The sequence below is a fragment of the Tachysurus fulvidraco genome, chromosome 25 (genome assembly GCF_022655615.1).
Source record: "Tachysurus fulvidraco isolate hzauxx_2018 chromosome 25, HZAU_PFXX_2.0, whole genome shotgun sequence".
Lineage (NCBI taxonomy): Eukaryota > Metazoa > Chordata > Actinopteri > Siluriformes > Bagridae > Tachysurus > Tachysurus fulvidraco.
In genome coordinates this window covers 1,601,291-1,621,038 of record NC_062542.1, presented here as the reverse complement: position 1 = coordinate 1,621,038, position 19,748 = coordinate 1,601,291, and the positions used below count along the sequence as shown (strand labels likewise).

General features: G+C 43.2%; 2 protein-coding genes across 3 annotated transcripts in view; both read right to left on the bottom strand.

Moving 5' to 3' along the window:
* Positions 1–721: 721 nt before the first annotated feature.
* Positions 722–15,211, bottom strand: smg5 (SMG5 nonsense mediated mRNA decay factor). Its single transcript, XM_027157710.2, has 22 exons — positions 14,805–15,211; positions 13,007–13,105; positions 12,770–12,893; positions 12,427–12,583; positions 12,165–12,254; positions 11,949–12,038; positions 11,218–11,296; positions 10,880–11,005; positions 10,012–10,080; positions 9,687–9,898; positions 9,142–9,279; positions 7,925–8,761; positions 7,654–7,817; positions 7,418–7,493; positions 7,162–7,337; positions 6,259–6,417; positions 5,182–5,241; positions 4,609–4,768; positions 3,940–4,030; positions 2,961–3,035; positions 2,709–2,847; positions 722–1,900 (listed from the first exon to the last, which is right to left on the bottom strand). Exons 1-22 carry the CDS (start codon positions 14,867–14,869, stop codon positions 1,817–1,819), a joined length of 3,270 nt encoding a protein of 1,089 aa, XP_027013511.2. The 5' UTR covers positions 14,870–15,211; the 3' UTR covers positions 722–1,816.
* A 1,830-nt stretch (positions 15,212–17,041) lies between these two features.
* Positions 17,042–19,748, bottom strand: part of syngap1b (synaptic Ras GTPase activating protein 1b) — a 91,671-nt gene continuing 88,964 nt past the window's right edge. For both annotated transcript variants that reach the window (XM_047808706.1, XM_047808707.1), the window contains exon 22: positions 17,042–18,461. In XM_047808706.1, coding sequence (XP_047664662.1) covers positions 18,344–18,461 — 118 coding nt within the window. In that variant the 3' untranslated portion in view covers positions 17,042–18,343. The remainder of the gene's footprint in view (positions 18,462–19,748) is intronic.

Here is a 19,748-nt window from a genome sequence, read left to right as displayed (position 1 = left end):
CTGGTTATCTTTCGACTGGGTGGGACCACGGCCTCGGCCAAGAAGCGCTAACTATAGAGTGGCCTGATGAGGCACAGGCTGGGGGGCAGCACGAGACCCCGATCCTGTACAGAGAAGGTGGAGAGCTGCTTCAACACAACGTGACCTCCTGCTACAGTGAACACTATTATTTTATTATCAACTAGTAAGTTAGTAAAGAAAGCATAAGTCTGATCTGTTAATATACCATCAAGTGCAAAAGTTTGCACACCCAAAATGTTATGCATGGCTTTTGGAATTTATTTATTTATTTATTTATTTATTTTTACAGGCAAAAAAAAATTCCCATTTGCAAATCACACGTGTAAAGAAAAAAACACCTGAAAAATAAAAAGAATTCACCTGATGAGGAAAAAGGGGAGAGAAAAGACAAGAACAAGTTCAAAAAAAAAAAAAAAAAGTTTTTTTTTTTTCCCAAAAAAAAGACGTCACCAACAAAAAACAACAACAAAGTTCTTTACAAAATTAAAAACTTTTTTTTTTTTTAATACTTATTACATTCAGGGACTTTTTGCCATTTGGACAGTGTAAAGTTTAAGGTGCAGACATTCTGGTGTCTGTGTGCATTTTTGTTACAGGAAAAATGAATAAAATTACTGCTCGACTGAAAAGGTTTAAAAAAAAACAACCAAAAAAACAATGACGACAAAAGTGACGAGAAAAGAGAGACGACAGTCTGATGTTTGTCTTATGGATTTTTTATTTTTAATGCCTCACACGTACATCGGTTTCCTTTTCACTGCGTTGAGGGATGATGACTATGACGGGCAGCGATGGTGAAGACGGACAGAACTACCTTCACATAAGTTAACGAGAAAACCGTGAGGGTGAGAGATGACGGTCGGGTGCGACGGCGTCCCCTCCGACACTGAAGCGCTCTGTACCGCTGTAGAAGGCGGTGAGACCCCACCCACACGCCGCGCTCACGCCCGCTCGTGTCCCTGTCGCTACGGTAAAACTTACAAAAAAGCAGCGATGATGAGGGAACGACATAGAAAAATAAAAGCAAATAAAACCAACCATCTGCTTTAACATCTTTACACGGTGTGTTCATGAACACGATCATCACAAACAAGCCCAAAAAGGGGGAGAAAAAAAGCAGCCGCTTGGGATAGACAAGAAAACCATCCGAAAGAAAGTGTACATCTAAATGATCCTTCGTGAACTGAACAGTCAGGAGTCGCTTCGTAGAGGTGCCGACTCCTGAAACCAGACCGTGGTGCTACGGTTCTGCTCGGGGGAAGGGAAGGTGTGTATGTGTGTGTGTACGAGTGTGTTCTGTTGCTCGGTTGGTTACCGTCGCATCACTAGTTAGACACAGACACGACTCCCTCTCACCAAGAACAGAAAAAAAAGAACCATAAAAAGTCTAAACTCTTATTTTATACATGTTTACTTGTTGTTTTTGTCTTTGTGTGTGTGTGTGTGTGTGTGTGCGCGCATGTGTGTGTGTTTCTCATACTCGTTTCATCTGGTCAGGACAAAACTTTAACACTGCTACTTTCATCTCTCTCTCACTCCAAACCCTTTGTGGGTTTTTTTTTTTTTTTTTTTTTGCATCCTGTTCTGGTGCTTTTCCAAACCGCTTCCATATCGTCCTCCGTCTCTATTAGGAGTTCTTCAATAAACCCTGGAGATGTAGACGTAGACAGAGCAAGAAAATGAGATTGAGAGAGAGAGAGAGACAGAGAGACACAGAGAGAGAGAGAGAGAGAGAGAGGGAGTCGACATGTGATTAGCTGAGAGCTGGGCTGAGTCCCCTGTCCCTCCGTCTCCTTCAGCCCATTTCCTTCCACTGACGGTAAAACTCCACGATGTTCTTCAGCTCCATTCCTGCCGACACCGCCGCCTGGATGGCCGACTGTCACAGAGGGACAAGAACACAACGTTCTGAGAAATAAAGTCGAAGGTCTGCACGGATCAATAGAGAAAGCGGGACACTTCTGTGTCTCTGCCTCGTCCCGTATTGACTTTGTTTCATGTTATCACTTCCATCACAAATAACACACAAAAATGTAAACATGTAAAGCAAAAGAAAAAAAAAGGGACCCTCTAATGACATTTTTGCTATTTTTTTTAAATATAAATAATTATTAAGCTTATATCATTTAATTAGAAATTAACCAAATAAAATAAATAAATAAATAAAGTCATGATGTTTAAAATGTTAATATATTTCTAATTAAAATGGAAGAAAAAATAAATATACCACATATAACCATAAATAGCCTGGAGCGAGTAACAGTCACAGCTTGTGTAGTAACCGTGGATACGAGTCGGTACCCGACATCTGCCCTGATGTGTCCTGGACACGGATCCCTCAGTTGTAATAAAACTTTAGCGCCTTCACAGAGAACTTTGCTGACGGACCGAATGAGATCATTTTAGCAGTGATTCGTGTTCTTGTGACATAAACGACAGCATTAACGACTTCAGCTCTGGGTTTAACTCGGATTTGTGCGCTGACCCTGAGTTAGCGTCAGGACATGAACCGGGGCGCTAATTACGTGCGAAACCTCGAGAGCCTCTAAAAATAGAGAGATATCCAGGGGACGGTACATCAGACAGCTGCACATGCCGCCCGATTTAGCAAGCACAAATCAAACTGCGCGTCGCTAACGCGTTCCACGCGAGTGTTTTTGGCGCGGTGCATTTGCGTTTCCACAGACCTTCATGGGGGCAGAGCGGTCAGCGAGCTCCTCCACCGCGTACGCCGTCAGGAGGGTCACCATGCCGGCCGTGTCCTCGTCTCCTCCGCCCTGAGAGCCCGTCAACTGCCGACAGCTGTCCACCATTTTATAAAGATGCCTTTAAAAAAAAACAAAAAACAAAAAAAACAACCGATACGGTCGCAATCACACACTGTGACTGATATATAAACAAAACAGTGCACTGATTGAGGAAAAACAAGACCTCCTCACCAGGCTTCAATGTCCTGTCTTTTCAGCTTGTCCCTCTCAAAACTCCTCCCAGACTCTTTCTGACACCGGATATATCTGTAACACAGACGAGGTGATGACACGGAGCTGCAACGTTCGGCTGGACAAAAATAATCTGCGTTCTAACCGGACGAGCCGGTGGAACTTTCAGGAAGGGTTTCTAAGAAGCAATAAAAGCGTGTCCTGATTTGCGGAGCGTAGGGGAGACGTGTCGGAGCCGCGGGAACAGATGAAATGTCCGCAGTGATTTCTGTCCTGCGGAGCATACGCTTGTGAAAAGTATATTTATCCCTCCTTCACTGTAACTATAACAACCGGTGAGTTCCCTTCGCTTGCTGAGCCGAGGGGACGACCTGCGTGTGATGTTAGCATCTCCTGATAGCCCTTTTCTCCCTGCGCTAACTGCTAAATTAGTTTCGAATCATTTACAAGCCAAATAATTGCAGGAGAACAAAAACCTCAGATGCTGTCGAGCAAGAGCGATTAGGTTCATTGCCAAAACAGGGTGTGTGTGTGCGCGTGTGTGTGTGTGTGTGTGCGTGTGTTTGGCTGCGGGCTTTTGTTCCGACTGAGCAGCAGTCAGACGAGTCGACTGAACACCAGTCTGAAGGTTTAATTCACTCTTTCCAGTCATCAGCCATTTGGACTTCTGTAGCCAGCAAATATACTTCATTTAATATCGACATAAGACACACGACGGACGGATAGACGGATGTATAGACAGATATAAATAAACAGAAAGGCAGACAGAAGACAACTAAAAATATTCCATGTCCCTGACTGATTAACAGGACGTTGTTTACTTGTATGACTGTATTGACTAGTACTAACTAGTACTAACTAGTACCAAATATAACATGTATACAAGTCCAACTAAAATACAGTGCTGCAGGACAGATGTGCAGCAGGACAGATGTGCAGCAGGACAGATGTGCTGCAGGTTCGTGTTTCGGATCTTTACCTGTTCCCTTTTCTAAACTCGGACTCCAAAAATCGGATGCCGTCCCTCGCGCCGGGATTTTCCTTCTTTAGGACGTCGAGTCCATCGATGACTGAGGAACAGAATAACAAACAAATACAAATACGTCACTTAAGGTGTTAATGATTATACAGATTTGTCGAAGGAAAACAACAAAAAAAAAAAAAAACAATGGCCGCACACTTTGTAACCGCTGGATGCAACACGTTTCTCCTAGAATAGTTTTAGATCTTAAATTAAAATGATATTTTTATAATAAAAAATTAATATTAACGTCTCAAAACATTCTCCTAAAGTACGAGCGAAGAAAGGGGCGGAGTTTGAAAGCCCAACGTAGCTGTCAATCATCCCGTACGTGTGTTTTTATCAGGTAGTACTGCAGAACTCATACTAGTGTAACACAGCGTTTAATGATGATGTCACCATGAGTTTTATTCTGGAATCTGATTGGCTGTTACAAGCAGGCGTGTCGGTCATCATGCACCATGTTGTGTTAAAAGACCTTTATAACCTAAACTACACCAGTACAGCGCTACGCCTCTGACCAGGCTTCAGTGCCCTGAACTCTAACTACTGCATGACTCCTGTGCTCATGATGCGGCTCGTTTCCAGCGGTTCGTGTTCATAAAGCCGAAGGGCGAGAATTCTGACCTGTGCGCGGGATGATGATGATGAAGCAGCCGCTTGCTGCCAGCTGTCGCAGCAGGTTCAGGTGCTGGCACAGAGCTCCGGTGTCAGGCACCAGGTACGGAGACATGGACGACTGGGCTTTGGGCTGCTGAAGACTTCCCTCCAGCTGGGACACCTCTAACTGCACGTGCAAACACACACACACACACAAACACACACACACACACACACACGCACACACGCACACACACACACACACACACACAAACACACACACGCACACACGCACGCACACACGCACACAAACACACACGCACACAAACACACACAGAGTAAGATGAGCTTCTCAGAATACTGGGTGTTAAGACAGACAGAATACAATAGGAGCCTGAGCACTTTTATATTTTACCCACATGCAGAAATCCTTCAGTCCAACACATTCACATGCACGTTAACATAAACCCTCGATTCGTACCTGCACTACAGTCAAAGCTGACGTTACAGGAAACGAATCAACAGCTTCTGACCAATCAGATTCGAGCATTTAAACAGGATATCAGACAATGTTTGTAAAAAAAAAGTGATGAATCGAACCTGCAGGCGTAGTTGTGCCATGTCCCTCATGAGCCTGTTCCTGCGCGCTTCCTCTTCAGCCTACAGGAAACACATCGCAGTCAAACACCGGCGCGACAACCGACCGTGAAGCCCGACACCATCACCAAAGTTAGACTTATAAAACTTTTTTTTTTCTTTCTTCGGAATTATTTTGCACTTCGCTAAAGTCTTTCCCTCCCCCAATTTCTCAGAACTCACCACATCTCGGCTTTCTAAAGCCTTGTCAGCTTGACGGTGCTCCAGAACAGCACGGCGGCACTTTAATCAGCGTTTGTTCTACGCTGTGAGGGCAGTGCGGTTGCCTAGCAACATCAGACTCTTGAGAACACCTCGCTAATATGACAAGGCGGTGCAAAAAGGGAACGTGCTCTGCTCTCCACAGGCCTGCGTACCCTATCATTTATTCCTGCTTTAAGTGAGTGGCACCGCTACAGTCGAGGTGTGTTTTTTTTTTTATGGCTGGCACTTTTAAATTATTTTCTTTTTTGTACATTTATATAAGTGGCCTTTGCACGCTGGAGGCAAAAGTTCAGGTGCAAATTAAAATGTCCTACAGAACTGGTGACGTAAATAAAATGAAAAGCCTTTTTTTTTTTACTTTACAGACGTGTTGTTGGCTTTGAGATAACCGAGCTGTGGTTTTATACCCATCAAAGTGCACAGAAATACCATGACAACGCATACAGGGGATTTTTTGTTCTTAATAGACGTAACGAAGAAACGTTTAAATGTTAAAACCGTCTGAATTATTCTATTGTTTGCTGTGTATTTACATATTAATGCGTATTAATCCCCAAAATGTTCGGCTTTGCCGCCAACACCGGAGACTCCTTCCGTGCATGTACGGAAAAACTAAAAAGGACGGTTTCCGTAGAAACGATAAAATGTTATGCGCGTTAATAAACCTGTGTGCGTCACAGAACGCACGGCGGCCTCTCGGCGGACGTAGAAGGGCACCGATAATTTGCACGGAGCGACAGGATGTCCGTACGCGCGCTTTGTCCGCTGACGCACAGATCTCAAGAGTCACCAAAATCCGTTCCTCCGGGCTCTCACCATGCGAAACTGCGCCTTCGCCTGCTGAACCATGTTTTCCTGCTCCGATTGGCTGATGCTGGTGAAAATACCTGCCTCCGGGTTGTAGTGCAGCACGTTGCCTTGGAGACCGGTGAGGAAGTGGCCGAAGCTGCGGATGCAGCACAAACGCACCACACACTGGAGGAAGAGAAGAAATAAAAAGGAATTGTGCATTTATACAATGCTGACGAAATTCTTAAAGATAAATGAATAAAAAAATGTAAACAGGTCGAATAAATTGATTTGTACAAAAAACTTAATTAAATGCAATATGTTCTGGGGGGGGGGGGGGGTGTTTCCACGGTGGCTTAGTGGTTATCACGTTCGCCTCACACCTCCAGGGTTGGGGGTTCGATCCCCACCTCCGCCTTGTGTGTGTGGAGTTTGCATGTTCTCCCCGTGCCTCGGGGGTTTCCTCCGGGTACTCCGGTTTCCTCCCCCGGTCCAAAGACATGCATGGTAGGTTGATTGGCATCTCTGGAAAATTGTCCGTAGTGTGAGTGTGAATGAGAGTGTGTGTGTGCCCTGTGATGGGTTGGCACTCCGTCCAGGGTGTATCCTGCCTCGGTGCCCGATGACGCCTGAGATAGGCACAGGCTCCCCGTGACCCGAGAAGTTCGGATAAGCGGTAGGAAATGAATGAATGAATATTCTTAAGGAAATACTAAAAAAACAGCTCATGTTACCGGGGCTGAAACACTACAGTACGCGGTACGTTCGACCTTTTTAATAAGTTTCTCATCTGTATAATTGCTCAGCTGTAACTAAAAGCTGTTAGTAACTGTTAATACGAGTGACGGCTTGATGGTTAAAACCAGCGATTTAGGTGAAAATGAGTGACACGCCCGTAATTAGTGGTGTGTACGTGTTTAAACGACGTACCTCCTGCAGTTGGCTCAGACTGGTTCTGTGGTGAGTGAAGTCGAGGCGGCGGTGTGCCAGGTTCAGGGCAGGGAGGTGGCGTAGCGCCTGGTCCTCCGGCAGCAGCACAGACTGCACCAGGTCCGGCTGCTCGCTATTGGCCAGCAGGTCCCTCACCTCCTTCTTCAGGAAGAGATCTGAAATACAGCGATACTGAATTCAGTCACCGGTTTTGAGGAATACGTTTGAATTTAAAAACCGAGTGCGTTCAACTAACCTGCTTCTAGCACCTTGTTCCCATCAGGCAGTAGGTTAAGCAGCACTGAAAGGCGGTTCCACAAACTCTGAGAACTCTGGAGAAAAGAAGAGAAAACAGAAGAACCTGAACCTCCAGCTCCATGAGATCCATCTACTGAAACATTTTGTCTGGACTGATTTGTAGCTGTGAAAGTGAATCGACACCTTCTGACCAATCAGAGCCCGGCGTCGGACAGTCCTGTGAGATCGTCGTACCTGTGCGCACATGAGGATGATGTCCGTGTTTGTCCTCATCCAATCCACAAAGACCTTCACCACCTGAATGAGGCCTTGGTTGGTCAGAATCTCCAGTCTCTCTGACAGGGTTTTCTCGCTGTGATATGATTGGTTGCTGTGCTCGCTGTCCTCCATGTCAACATCTGGGAGGGAAACAATAAGACGACAGCTTTCAGGAGAGAAAGACGGTAAAGAGAGACGGTGAGAAATGAACAACAGCAGCAGGAGCAATAACCAGAAAGATAATGACCATCTTCGTTGGTTCCGTTGGCGATCTCTGGAGTTGTGTTACTGGGTGTGTCCCCGGGAGGGGGTGTGGCTTCCTGTGAGGGGACGGATTCGGAGGCTGTGATGGAGGCGTGTGAGGGCCTCAGCAGAACGTTGCTGAAGGTCGGAGCCAGACGGAAGCAGCGTTTGGCTTGGAAGAGCTGAGACGACACGGCCTGAAGGTTGCTGCTGATACTGGGATCGTTGGACAGCAGCGGGCCGTTGGTGGCCGGTGGTGTGGAGCCTTCCTCCCGTGATGGATGCGCTGTCTCCTCCTCTTCCTCCTCCACAAGTTGCTGCTCTTGCACCGGACTCGCTGCATCCTCCATGTCCTCCAGATCAGAGCGCGACTCCTGGCTGTTCATATCAGAGTCTGTCTCAACATCAAACGCGGTGCCACCCTCCTCCTCCTCCTCTTCCTCCTCTTCTTCCTCCGATCCACTCTCCCAGACCCCCTGCTCTCCCGCCGTGTCTCCTTCTTTCCCCAGAGAGGAGTTTGTCGGGACTCCCGAGCCGTCTGCTCTCTGAGGCTCTTCGTCCTCCTCTTCGTCACTCTCGAAGCCTTCGCTCAGGTCGCTCTCGTCCTCGTCGCGAGCGCAGCGTCGTCGCCGCAGCATGGACAGACGTGAGTATTTCCTCTTCTGTTTCGGCTTCTCCTCGCCACTCTTCTTCCCAGAGCCTTTCTTAGAAACCGCCGTCCCGTTGCCTTTCAGCTCGTCTTCGTCGTTCTCGTCGTCTCCGTCTTCTTCTACGGAACCGTTCTGCAGCAGTTTGTCCTCCGGGGGAAGTGTGTTGGTCTGCTCTCGAGGATCAGCGTCATCTAAGAACCGAGAGAGAGGAAAAGAAAGACGAGAAATATAGGCATTTTTTCCTTTCTGTAACACGGTAAACAATGAAACTATTTTAAAAGACAATTTGACATTTTCTTTCTTCCAAATACGATAAAATTGGAGAGGAAAGATCACTAAAGTACACAGAAGGTTGGAGTGTAGAATGCAGAAAAGTTTAATACTGGACTCTGTAGTTTGCAGATATTATTATTATTATTATTATTATTATTATTATTATAACCCCACTTTATTTTTTCAGCACTAAAACACGAATTTAAAAATAACAACAATCGACATATAATACACAACAAAAAAAATAAATACTATTCAAAGGATTCTGACTCAAACTTCTGACAGTTTATTTTCCTACCCGAGGCGTCTGTGCGTAACGGCGCGACGTCGCTCTCTCCTTGTTCGAGCTCGGATTGAAGTCTCATGTTCACGTGGTTCACCAGATGGGAGAAAAGTGCTAGTGTGAAGGCGATGGACGTGCTGTACTGTTTAGAACCTGAAATCAGATAAACTATCATTCATTCATCTTCTACCGCTTATCCGAACTTCTCGGGTCACGGGGAGCCTGGACGGAGTGCCAACCCATCACAGGGCACACACTCTCATTCACACACACTCACACACACACACTACGGACAATTTTCCAGAGATGCCAATCAACCTACCATGCATGTCTTTGGACCGGGGGAGGAAACCGGAGTACCCGGAGGAAACCCCCGAGGCACGGGGAGAACATGCAAACTCCACACACACAAGGTGGAGGCGGGAATCGAACCCCCAACCCTGGAGGTGTGAGGCGAACGTGCTGACCACTAAGCCACCGAGCTCCCCGATAAACAATTAAATAACAAGAACTTTAATAGCTAGCATCTGTGTGGTAGGACATCCCTCCTCATCCCTCACCTCCTCGCTTTAAGCTGTGTACCACCATAAGGCAGATCACCACCATTTTAAACACCAGGCTGTCGGGCAGCACGCTGAAGGCCTGATCGTGCTCGTCTTCCTCCTCGCTGATGGACTGGCTGCCGTGACTCGGTGTGGGCTGGTAGAACAGCACCAGGTTAAAGTCCTCCAGGACCGACTGGCACAGCGACGTCAGCTCCGTTTCCATCACGCTGTGCACACACACACACACACACACACGTAAGATTTCCAAGTAGTGTTTTAAACTCTGACTAAGTAACTAAAGCCAAAGAAGCCACCGTTCCTTCACAGAGGTTTCTCTCACCTGTTCTTGGGCTGCAGTAAACTCTGGAGGTACATGAAGCTTACAAGGAGTCGCTTGATGTCCTTTGATCTGAAGCGAAAATAGAAATTTTACATTTTTGCCGATGACATTTTATTAAGATGAACAACAAGGAACTGCATAAATAGTATAATAAACAATAATAATAACTAAATAAACAGTAATTAAATATAAAATACTTTCAGCTGCAACAAGTGAAGGACCTTTTTACACCTGGTCACTTCCTGCGTTTTCAGTGATCCGATATCTACCCGATGGTAAAAAGACCAGGTCTAAATGCCTTCCGAAACGTTTTGGAGACGGATATAAAGCCGATGGTACGAACCCCTTCAGGAGGTGGTCTGGGACGCGTTTCAGATGAAACTGGACAGGTGTAAATGCATGTGGTCGTTCGAGCCACATACGTCAGCGCTGTACTCCTCCCAAACGGAAGTCCGTCACTCGCAGGTGACTCGCGAGTCGTGTATCGTGCCACAAAACAAATAACATGGACGACACCTTAAAAGGGTCGGTTTTTTGTAGCATAACCTTCGTAACGAGTTTATTCGTCTTCTTTTTGATCGCGTTCTGAAAACCGCATACACCGAAGTGTGTTCCGTTTCAATTACCCCGGAAATGGGGTCAAATATATTAGCATTTTGGGCGGAAGTAGAAAGATCTGATCGATATCGATTCGCCGAGACGCGTTTATGTGGCCTGATGTAAATGGGACAGTTTTAACAAATCAGATAGCTATCGGATCAGAGACAACACACGAAGTGAACGGGTGTAAAAACGCCCTGAGATGTTGTTGACTTTTCCTCAGGCAGATAATTGCTACTTTCTCTCTCATCGGAGCGTGAAGGCTGACCTCTGGCGTGATGGTGAAAGCTTCTTCATCTCCTGTTTCTTCACCTGATGGTACATCTTGGCCGCTTTATCGAACAGACGCTTCAGGTTTCCGTAGGCTCCCTCGAAGGGCGTCTCGGACTGATTGCTGAGGGACGGGAAAAGTAGGTTCACTCTATTCTCACGACATAAAGCATCCACACATGAGCCTGACATTCATAACCTTCAATAGTGTACAAATGTAACTCCTCCTTGTATAGTTACAGAGAGCGCTGTATACAGTGGCTGCACTGCCCTCTACAGGCTGAACAGTAAAATTACAACTTTAAGCTAAAACACAATGATAATGTATCAGCTTACCAGCGCAGGTAATAGTAGGTAGCTTCTACATTATAGAATTTACTTCCAGCCAGAGTACCGAGCTGATTAAAAGGCATTCCTGTCAGGAAAAAGAATCGACATTTTAGTGACAGTTCGTCGGCTTTCGTTTGATTCTTTATAACATAGAGGTGAGCGTAAAGGCAAAATAATTCAAAATGTGAGAAAGGCAAAGAAAAAAGGGGGGGGGGGGGTTGGGTGAGAAATACTACTTAAAAAAAAAATAATTTAAAACACAAAATTTGTGTTAACAATTGAATAAAAAATACAACACTAAAATCTACATATTAGTTATATATAAAATAAATAAATAAATAAATAAACAAACAAAAAAAAATCAGCTGTTTCCTGGCAACGTTGTTTACCAAAACATGGATTATGTCATAAAGTTGATCATGATTAAAGATCATGCTATGAAGCATCACGATAGTCATTTATCACGTTTTAATTAGATATCGTATCGATCAGCCGTGTGCTTGAAATGATATTTTAAAAAATATATTTGTTTGTTTGTTTATTTATTTAAAAAAGGGGGATCATTTAAAAAAAATGAAAATAAATAGAGCTTTTGGTACTGCGGTGAAAATATATGGTTGAAACTGCACACGATCTTAACATCATTAATATATATAAAAACATAAACTCCTATCAATAAAAGTGTGATAAATCGCCTCCTGACTCAGTCAGCGGTGTGAAAGTGTGATGTTTCTCACCAATGGTTGGCGAGACAGACAGGGCCTGGTGGTAAAATCTCTCGGCCAGCTGCTCGGACTCCACGCCTGCCAGCTCGTTCTGATACCTTGCTGCACACGACAAAAAACATTCCGCTTTCCTCACAGCCGGTCCAGTCTAACGTTATGAACTACAAGCTTCTCGATACTCACATGCTTTCAAAGCTAATTCTAGTTCTAAAACACAAAAGGATTTACCGAGGTCACCCAGATACACAAGACACCGATGACATGCCATCTGAGCCCATTCCATCTCCTTAGGTGTGGCAGACACCGGCTTCTTACGAGCTGAGGATGAGACACACGCATTACTTAACATAAAAAAAATGCATTTGTTGCTATGGTGATTTTTTAATGAAAGGAGTCTCCAGTGTCAGCGCCTTCGGAGTGCCGTGCTTTATGACTTCATACACAAGGTCCTCGATGACACTGAGGACTACGTGGTTGCCAGGAATCTCACCAATGAGTGGGTCGGTGACGTGCGTCCAGTCGATGCAGTCTTGCAGCTCCAACTGGTAGTGGGACTGGATGTAGAGCAGGAGGTGCTGGTAGAAGCCGACGCCAGCGATCAGGTGCGTCCTGTATGCGCACTCCAGAGCGCTACGGCTGTGTATGTGCTGCACGAGGACACGAGAGGACAAAGGTTACAAAGCAAGAAGAAACAGCTTAGGAACAACTTTGATCCGCTATAATCCTCACTCCAAACAGTCAAACATCTTAGATAGTAGCTTACACAGTTAACATAATTACTGACCTTAGTTACGCTTAGCAGGAAGGTTAAAAATAACAAAAAGCATCAATACCTTCTTGTTGGTCTTGATGACTTGAATAACCTCGTAGTAAACCTTCCTCCAGAGCAACTCCTCTGCCTTGCGTCCGTAATCCACAGGGTGCAAGAACATCAGCTTTACACACAGCTCACGCAGTCTGGCAGAAAGATCATTCATTAAGAAAAAAAAAACAACAACAACAAAAACAAAACAGATCAAATATAAAACTTGCTAAATAAAGTAAGATGAGAGAGAGTCGAGTGTGTTTACTTGTTCCTTAGGCTGATGTTCTCCGGTTTGAAGACCTCCCTGTAGGACGACTTGCTGCCGATGATCACGTCCAGCTTGTGTACGGATTCCACCACGGCCCTAAACAGAAAGGCACAAAATAACTCAATTTATAACAATAGCGAGATATTCTGATGCACTTACATCATGTGAGATCAGTCTTACAGATAAAGCATGATTTTTTTGATGACTGAATTGTGATACATGCTGCGTATCACAGAAACATCTGAGAACGGTGTTAGGATTTTGTTTGTGATATCACAGCATACCTCACTGCTAGTCATGAGATTACTTTACAAACAACATGCTCTCTGTTATACAGTAGGACTAAAAGTTTGTGCACCCCAACCATCACAGCTTTGTGTGGTTCATCCCAAAACATTTTACTACAAAGTCATAAAGAATGTCTCTGTATGTTGTAGCGTTACAGTTTCCCTTCGCTGGCACTACGAGACGCAAACTCTGCTCCATCGTGACAATGTCCCTGTGCACAAAACCCCTGAGCTCCAAAAAGACAAGATACGGTGGTTAAGGTTGGAGTAAAGAACTCGAGTGTCCTGCACTGAGCCCTGACTCTGACTCAACACCACTGAACACCTTTAGGCTGAGTTAGAGTCTCCTCGACATCCTGACATCCCGAATGAACACAAACCCCCAAAGTCAGGCTTCAGCAATTATTATAAAGCTTCCCAGGAGTGAAGAGCGGAGCTGATTATAACAAAGACAGGGGAATAAATCTGGAATGAGATGTTCAGCAAGTACAGTGTGACAATCAGGGCTGCACATCCTTTTGTCCATATCGTGTATTTCTAAATTCTCTGGACTGCATTAAGACACAATCATGAACAAAAGTACTAATGGAGATTTCTGGGTATATTTGTCAAGTCAAACAATTTGCCTCAATCACCAAAACAAGTCCCAGACAAATACGGCTTTTTTAAAAATACTATTGTGACTGATGATTACGTTAGATTAAATTCAACTTTATTGTCATTGCATGTGGGTACAAAGCAACGCAATGCAGTATGATGGTCTCAGAATATCCCAATATATGGACTCAGAAACTTCTCGCACTGTCAGAATTATTGTCACAGCAGCATAAATGGTGAAGTGTACGTGTCATTTCATGCTCTCTAACTCAACTTACACACCTTTAACTTAAAAAAAAATCTATTTAGATCATTATTAAATAAGCAGATGGGCTACAGATTTTTAGGCATTATGGCATTACAGTTACAGTACAGTCATTAAGAAGACCAACTGCACACGATCTCTCTCCATCATTTATATTACAGGATTACAGAAGAGTCGATTCAGTGTCGACTCGTTCGCAAAAGACTTACCGGTACGAAACAAATCAGCTAGGTGGATAATTTTTTTGTTTAAGGAAATGTAATTCGGATTAAAATAGAAAAGAAACTTAAAGCTACTCATGAAACAGGTTAATTTTTTGACAGCTGTCATCTGGGAAACAAAGCGACTCTCAAAGCGACTCTGTGACTCACTGTTGTCTGAAAACCTCAATTAATTTAGTAAGTACGTTGGAAATATTTCACATATTGAGTAAGAGTAGCTTTATTTTATGATTTTACTGTAAAAATGAGACGCCTTGTAGCGAAATTACCTCATGTTCACTTAATAAAAAAGGTAATGAATGTAAAAGATGTATAATGTGCTAGTTAGCTAGCTAGTTAGCTAGAAGCTGCTGTGAACGTGATTCACCAGTTTGTTATTTAAGTCAGTTTTATCCTAAAGCCGTAATGGAGTAGTTATTGCTCACCTGTACAGCCGCTTGATGTGGAGGATTTTGGCCTCAGGCTCGTTATCTTGTCCCGGTCCGCTCATAGCTGCGGCTGTTTACGGCTAGCTTTCTGCTAGCACACAAAATCCTGATTCAGGCTCGCGCGCCTTGTCTTAGGTTAGCTAGCAAGCTAGCTACGTTAGCCAACGTTAGCTTTCTAGCTAGCTCCGACTACTTAAACGGACTCGCTGTGGTTCCTTATGCCGCTTGTCGCAGGCTTCTTTACCCATCCGTTCGGAAGTCGGGTAAAGGACGGACAAAACCGGAGCCGTAGGTCAGCTGTCACGCCCCGTGCGGTAGCTGATGTTGTTCCCCGTTCCAGGAATCGTTCCGTGAGCGGCCATTTTTCCACAGCGACCGCTCAGGTCTCGCGAGACTTCCGTTGTACGTTCTATTCTACAGTTCCCACTCGAAGTACCGCGAGAATTGTGCTGGTTTCCATAGCGACCGCTCCGGTCTCGCGATACTTGTAGAACGTTCCCCGACGATATTAAAGTTTATTTAAGTCTAGATCTTCGCGTTCCTTCGTCGATTTGAGTTGGAATATCTCAACGAATGGAATTAAGATGGAATTTGTTTTAGTAATAAACTCTGCAGACGACTGTAGACCGTGTAACTGTTGGAAATGGAGTGAAGTATATAACATCCTTTATAAACTCTTATTACTCTGCTGTTTCTAGTCACTCCATCAATACCGTGACTGGGGATTGGTGTCAGAGCCATCAGAAGGCAACTCGGGCAAATCACATGTCACTTTAAGCACAAGTTCTAGAGACAAGATAAAGCTGGCAGCCAATCAGGACAGGGGGCGACAGACAGAGAGAGAGACAGAGAGAGAAGGAGAGACTCAGAGAGAGGGAGAGACAGAGAGACAGACAGAGAGAGAGAGATTATAATGATCAATTATACTCAGTACTATATAATCAGTATACAATACATTCTATAGTTAATGATTGTCATTTTAAACGTATTATTAATAATATAACACTTAATAACACACTCCATACCAATGATACTGAGTGATGTGGCCTGTGCGGCAGATGCGAGTAACGTTGTTTTTAATAGAATCTAGATGGTTATTACTCCCATAACACGTTTTTTTCCAGTATATGACAAAGTGATGCTGCTCCAAGGTGAAATGTCATCACTTGCTGGAGGTATGACAACAAATATGCCATGAAGTACTGTGTGTGAACAGATTTATATACCCATGCAACAGACAGAGAGACAGACAGACAGACAGACAGATAGATAGATAGATAGATAGATAGATAGATAGATAGATAGATAGATAGATAGAAGGCAATATAGAAACCTTTAGATTATGTTGATAAGAATTTATTTGTATTCATCATATTAATTTCATCTCTATGTTTCACCCACCCCAAAATATAAATACCTGCTAATTCAAAAAAAAGTATAATAATAATAATAATAATAATAATAATAATAATAATAATAATAATAATAATAATAATGGAAATGAACACATTATTTTCAACAGCATTGAATAAACTAAAAGATGAGAATAGCAATTTCAATCATTATTACATTAATAATAATAATAATAATAATAATAATAATAATAATTACAATTCAATAACCAGAATTTCCACATTCATAACAAATCCATAAATATTAGCAACACTCCAGGTTGATCACTCTTTCCATTAATATATATATATATATATATATATATATATATATATATATATATATATATATATATATATATATATACACACACACACACACACAAAAAAAGAAGAGAATTAAATCCCCAAATGTCTGCCCTTTTCATAAAAGATAATTTTTTTGGGGTGGGGCTTATGGCTTGTCAAGGAGAATGGATATGAATTTCTTATGGCTGGCAAAAGTCAAATGAAAAATTATCAGAAGGAGGCACATCATGGGAACTCCATCCATTTCCAGGGATTAAAGATAAAATAAATACAATTTAAAAAGAAAAGAAGAAGAAACGCGGGGAAGGGAGAAAGTGTACAAAAGGTCAGTAGAATACAATGGAACGGTAAATATTTCCAGGGGTTTGACCTCATAAACGAATTTGTCTGGAGCTCCTCAAGGTGAGCTCACACACACACACACACACACACACACACACACACACACACACACACACACACACACACACACACACACACAGAGGAGCACTGAAAACACCCAGCTGTAAGAATCAACAGCCATGAAGATGAAAATTAATCAGAAATATTGTTATATTCCGTATATAGATAATATATAGATATATACAAACATTGCTTTGTCACTTAGAAACTATTACAAAATGCCCCAGTCAATGAGAAAATGGGTGCAAGCTCGAGGTGTGTGGCAGCGTAATGGTGATGCATCATACGTCTCAGACTCTGTATGTTAATCTGTGCAAAAAAAGTGCTTCCAAAGACACCTGCCTCGTAATTGCCACTTTTCCGAAAAAAAAACAAAAAACAAAAACAAAACAGAAGAAGAAACATTTCCTCCTTTGGACAAAATACATTCTGTACAATGCATATATAAACAAATCGTATGTACACGTCCATATAATATATACCCATACATCATATATACACACATTCACTCACTACACAACATGATTTCAACTGCAATACATACCTGCAATTGTTTAAAAAAAAAAAAAAAAAAGGAAGAAAAAAATTAAAAATGTCCAGGCTGTCCGGCCGTGAAGTCCAGAAGAAGTTAAAAGTGAATGTTCTCTCCGAATCCGCTGAACTCTCCACCGACACGTGGATAAACGACAGACTACGTTTCCTCGTTAGGGCTTTCAGGATCGGATACGTTGTAATGAAAAAAAAAGTCCAACTGCCGCGTTTCAGAGGCAGATCGCTGAGACGTGGGAAGAGACGAAGAAGGGAAGCAGGTTAAAAATGACAAAATCCAAAGGAACTTGCTTCTCCAACAGTTCTGTATTATTTTCTTCTCTTCTTGTCTAACTGAAGCAGATGTGATCATGTGGCATGGTTAAGAGGGAAAAGAAAAAAAGAATAAACAATATGTGGTGTTTCTGTCCTCCACACATATGCACCTCACAAACGGTTTATTTCACCGGTGTATATTTAGATGCATATTTAAATACCTCGGATGAAGAGACTCGAAAAAGAAGAGAGAGAGAGAGAGAGCGAGAGAGACGGAGAGAAAGACGTGATGAGCAGAAGGAATCTGTGTATGTCATGTCTTAGAAGAACAGCACCTTTTTTAAACACACATGGAAACGTCTCCTTCCCTGTGGATGAGATGTTCACGTAGTTCTTGTGTAAAGAGTTTGTAAAGCATCGCTCAAATGTTTGAACGGGAGACGCGGACGGTCCTCGGACACCTTCTTTACGTGCGTGTCTGAAAGCCTCTCTGAGACGCAAGCATTCTGTGGTGAAGGATGAAAGGTCCTAGAGAAAAAAGTCTGAGAAGGAGCAGAAGACGGAGGGTACCTAAGTTCTCTTTGGGGTCACCTGGGGCTCTTATGTTTCAGAGCCTCAGTTTCCTCTCTGTCAAGCTAGCGAGTCTCGAGATAGCGCCCTGGAGTTATAGCCATGCCATCCCGGGGACGGTCCTAGCTGAGGCGTCCAATTAGATTCCAGATTGTCCTCCACAAAGCTGTGTGCTTGGCTGGTGGGAGAGAGACGGGATACAAAGAAAAATCGGGATGCAGAAGAGCGAGGAAATCACTGCTACTTCTTAGAGAAGAGATGGACCGACTACTCTGCGCTAAGCCGTGAAGCAGAATGTTTACCTGAGTCTCTTATTCCTGTTGGCTGAGGTATATCACCGACCAGAGACCCTGTAGACCATGTTCTTCAACCATGTCTTTAAGGATGCCTTGTTTTTATTACTGAATTTTAAAAACTTGCTTGTAATATAGCCATATATGCAATTAAGGCTCTCGAAGAAACAGAAGGTAATCAGTCCATTCTCTTCTCTAGTCTCAAAGTTCATCTTTAGACTTTAGACAGTTAAAGAAATTAACGCTTCTCTTATTGTGCTGTTCATCTGAACCCAGTTTCTCCTTCCAGCCTGTTATAGTAGTGCATCTATTTTTTTTTTAACACACCAACTCGAATCGAGTGCTTTGAATCACAAGCATGAGTCCTATAAGGCCTAAAGGCTTACAACAAATTAGTTATAAAAGACATTTCACAGCCTGCTGCATCGGATAAGCTAAGGTCGTCACGATCATGATCGTATAATATGTTTATCATGATAACATAAATAAAATGAACACGAGACATCGGAATATCCGCAGACAGAGATGTGGCGTGATTCTATATAGCGTAGAAGAATATAAGAATTATATATTATGTAGAGAATTGTCGTACAGATGCGCACTTTTTTTTTCAAGGTCAAATTTTCTAATCAGAGATCAGAGGTGCCAATATTTACAGTAACTCGGTAGATCTTTGCTAATCTCCTGCAAGGTTTTCAGTTGAATCAGTGTTCAGAGCAAATGCAAGTTAAAGGGAAAGGACAGAGGACAGGAAAGACGAGTTTTTGCGTTCGGAAATGGTTACTTTCATTTCTTGATGCTATCGAGGTGAAATCTGAGCTCCGAACTCATGAGCCTCTGTGTTGTGAGCCGACAGAAACCAAGAATTCAGAGCTGTGGTCTTTCTCATATCAAATTTGCTGTAAATAAATATAAATTTAGAGCAGATAGTATTGGCACCTCTGTATAATCACAGCTGAGATGTTGACTGTAGGTTGAGCTACTTGAAAAAAAGCCTAATAAAGTCCACATAAAAACATAACTGAGATGTCACTTATTGTACCCCTTTTCCACCAAAAAGGACCGGGTGCTGGTTCAGAGCTAGCACTGGTGCTGGTTCAAAGTTGGTTCCACTGGCGAACCTTCTAAGAACCGGTTTGCCTTTCCATCGTCTAGATAGCCGTCACAGAGCC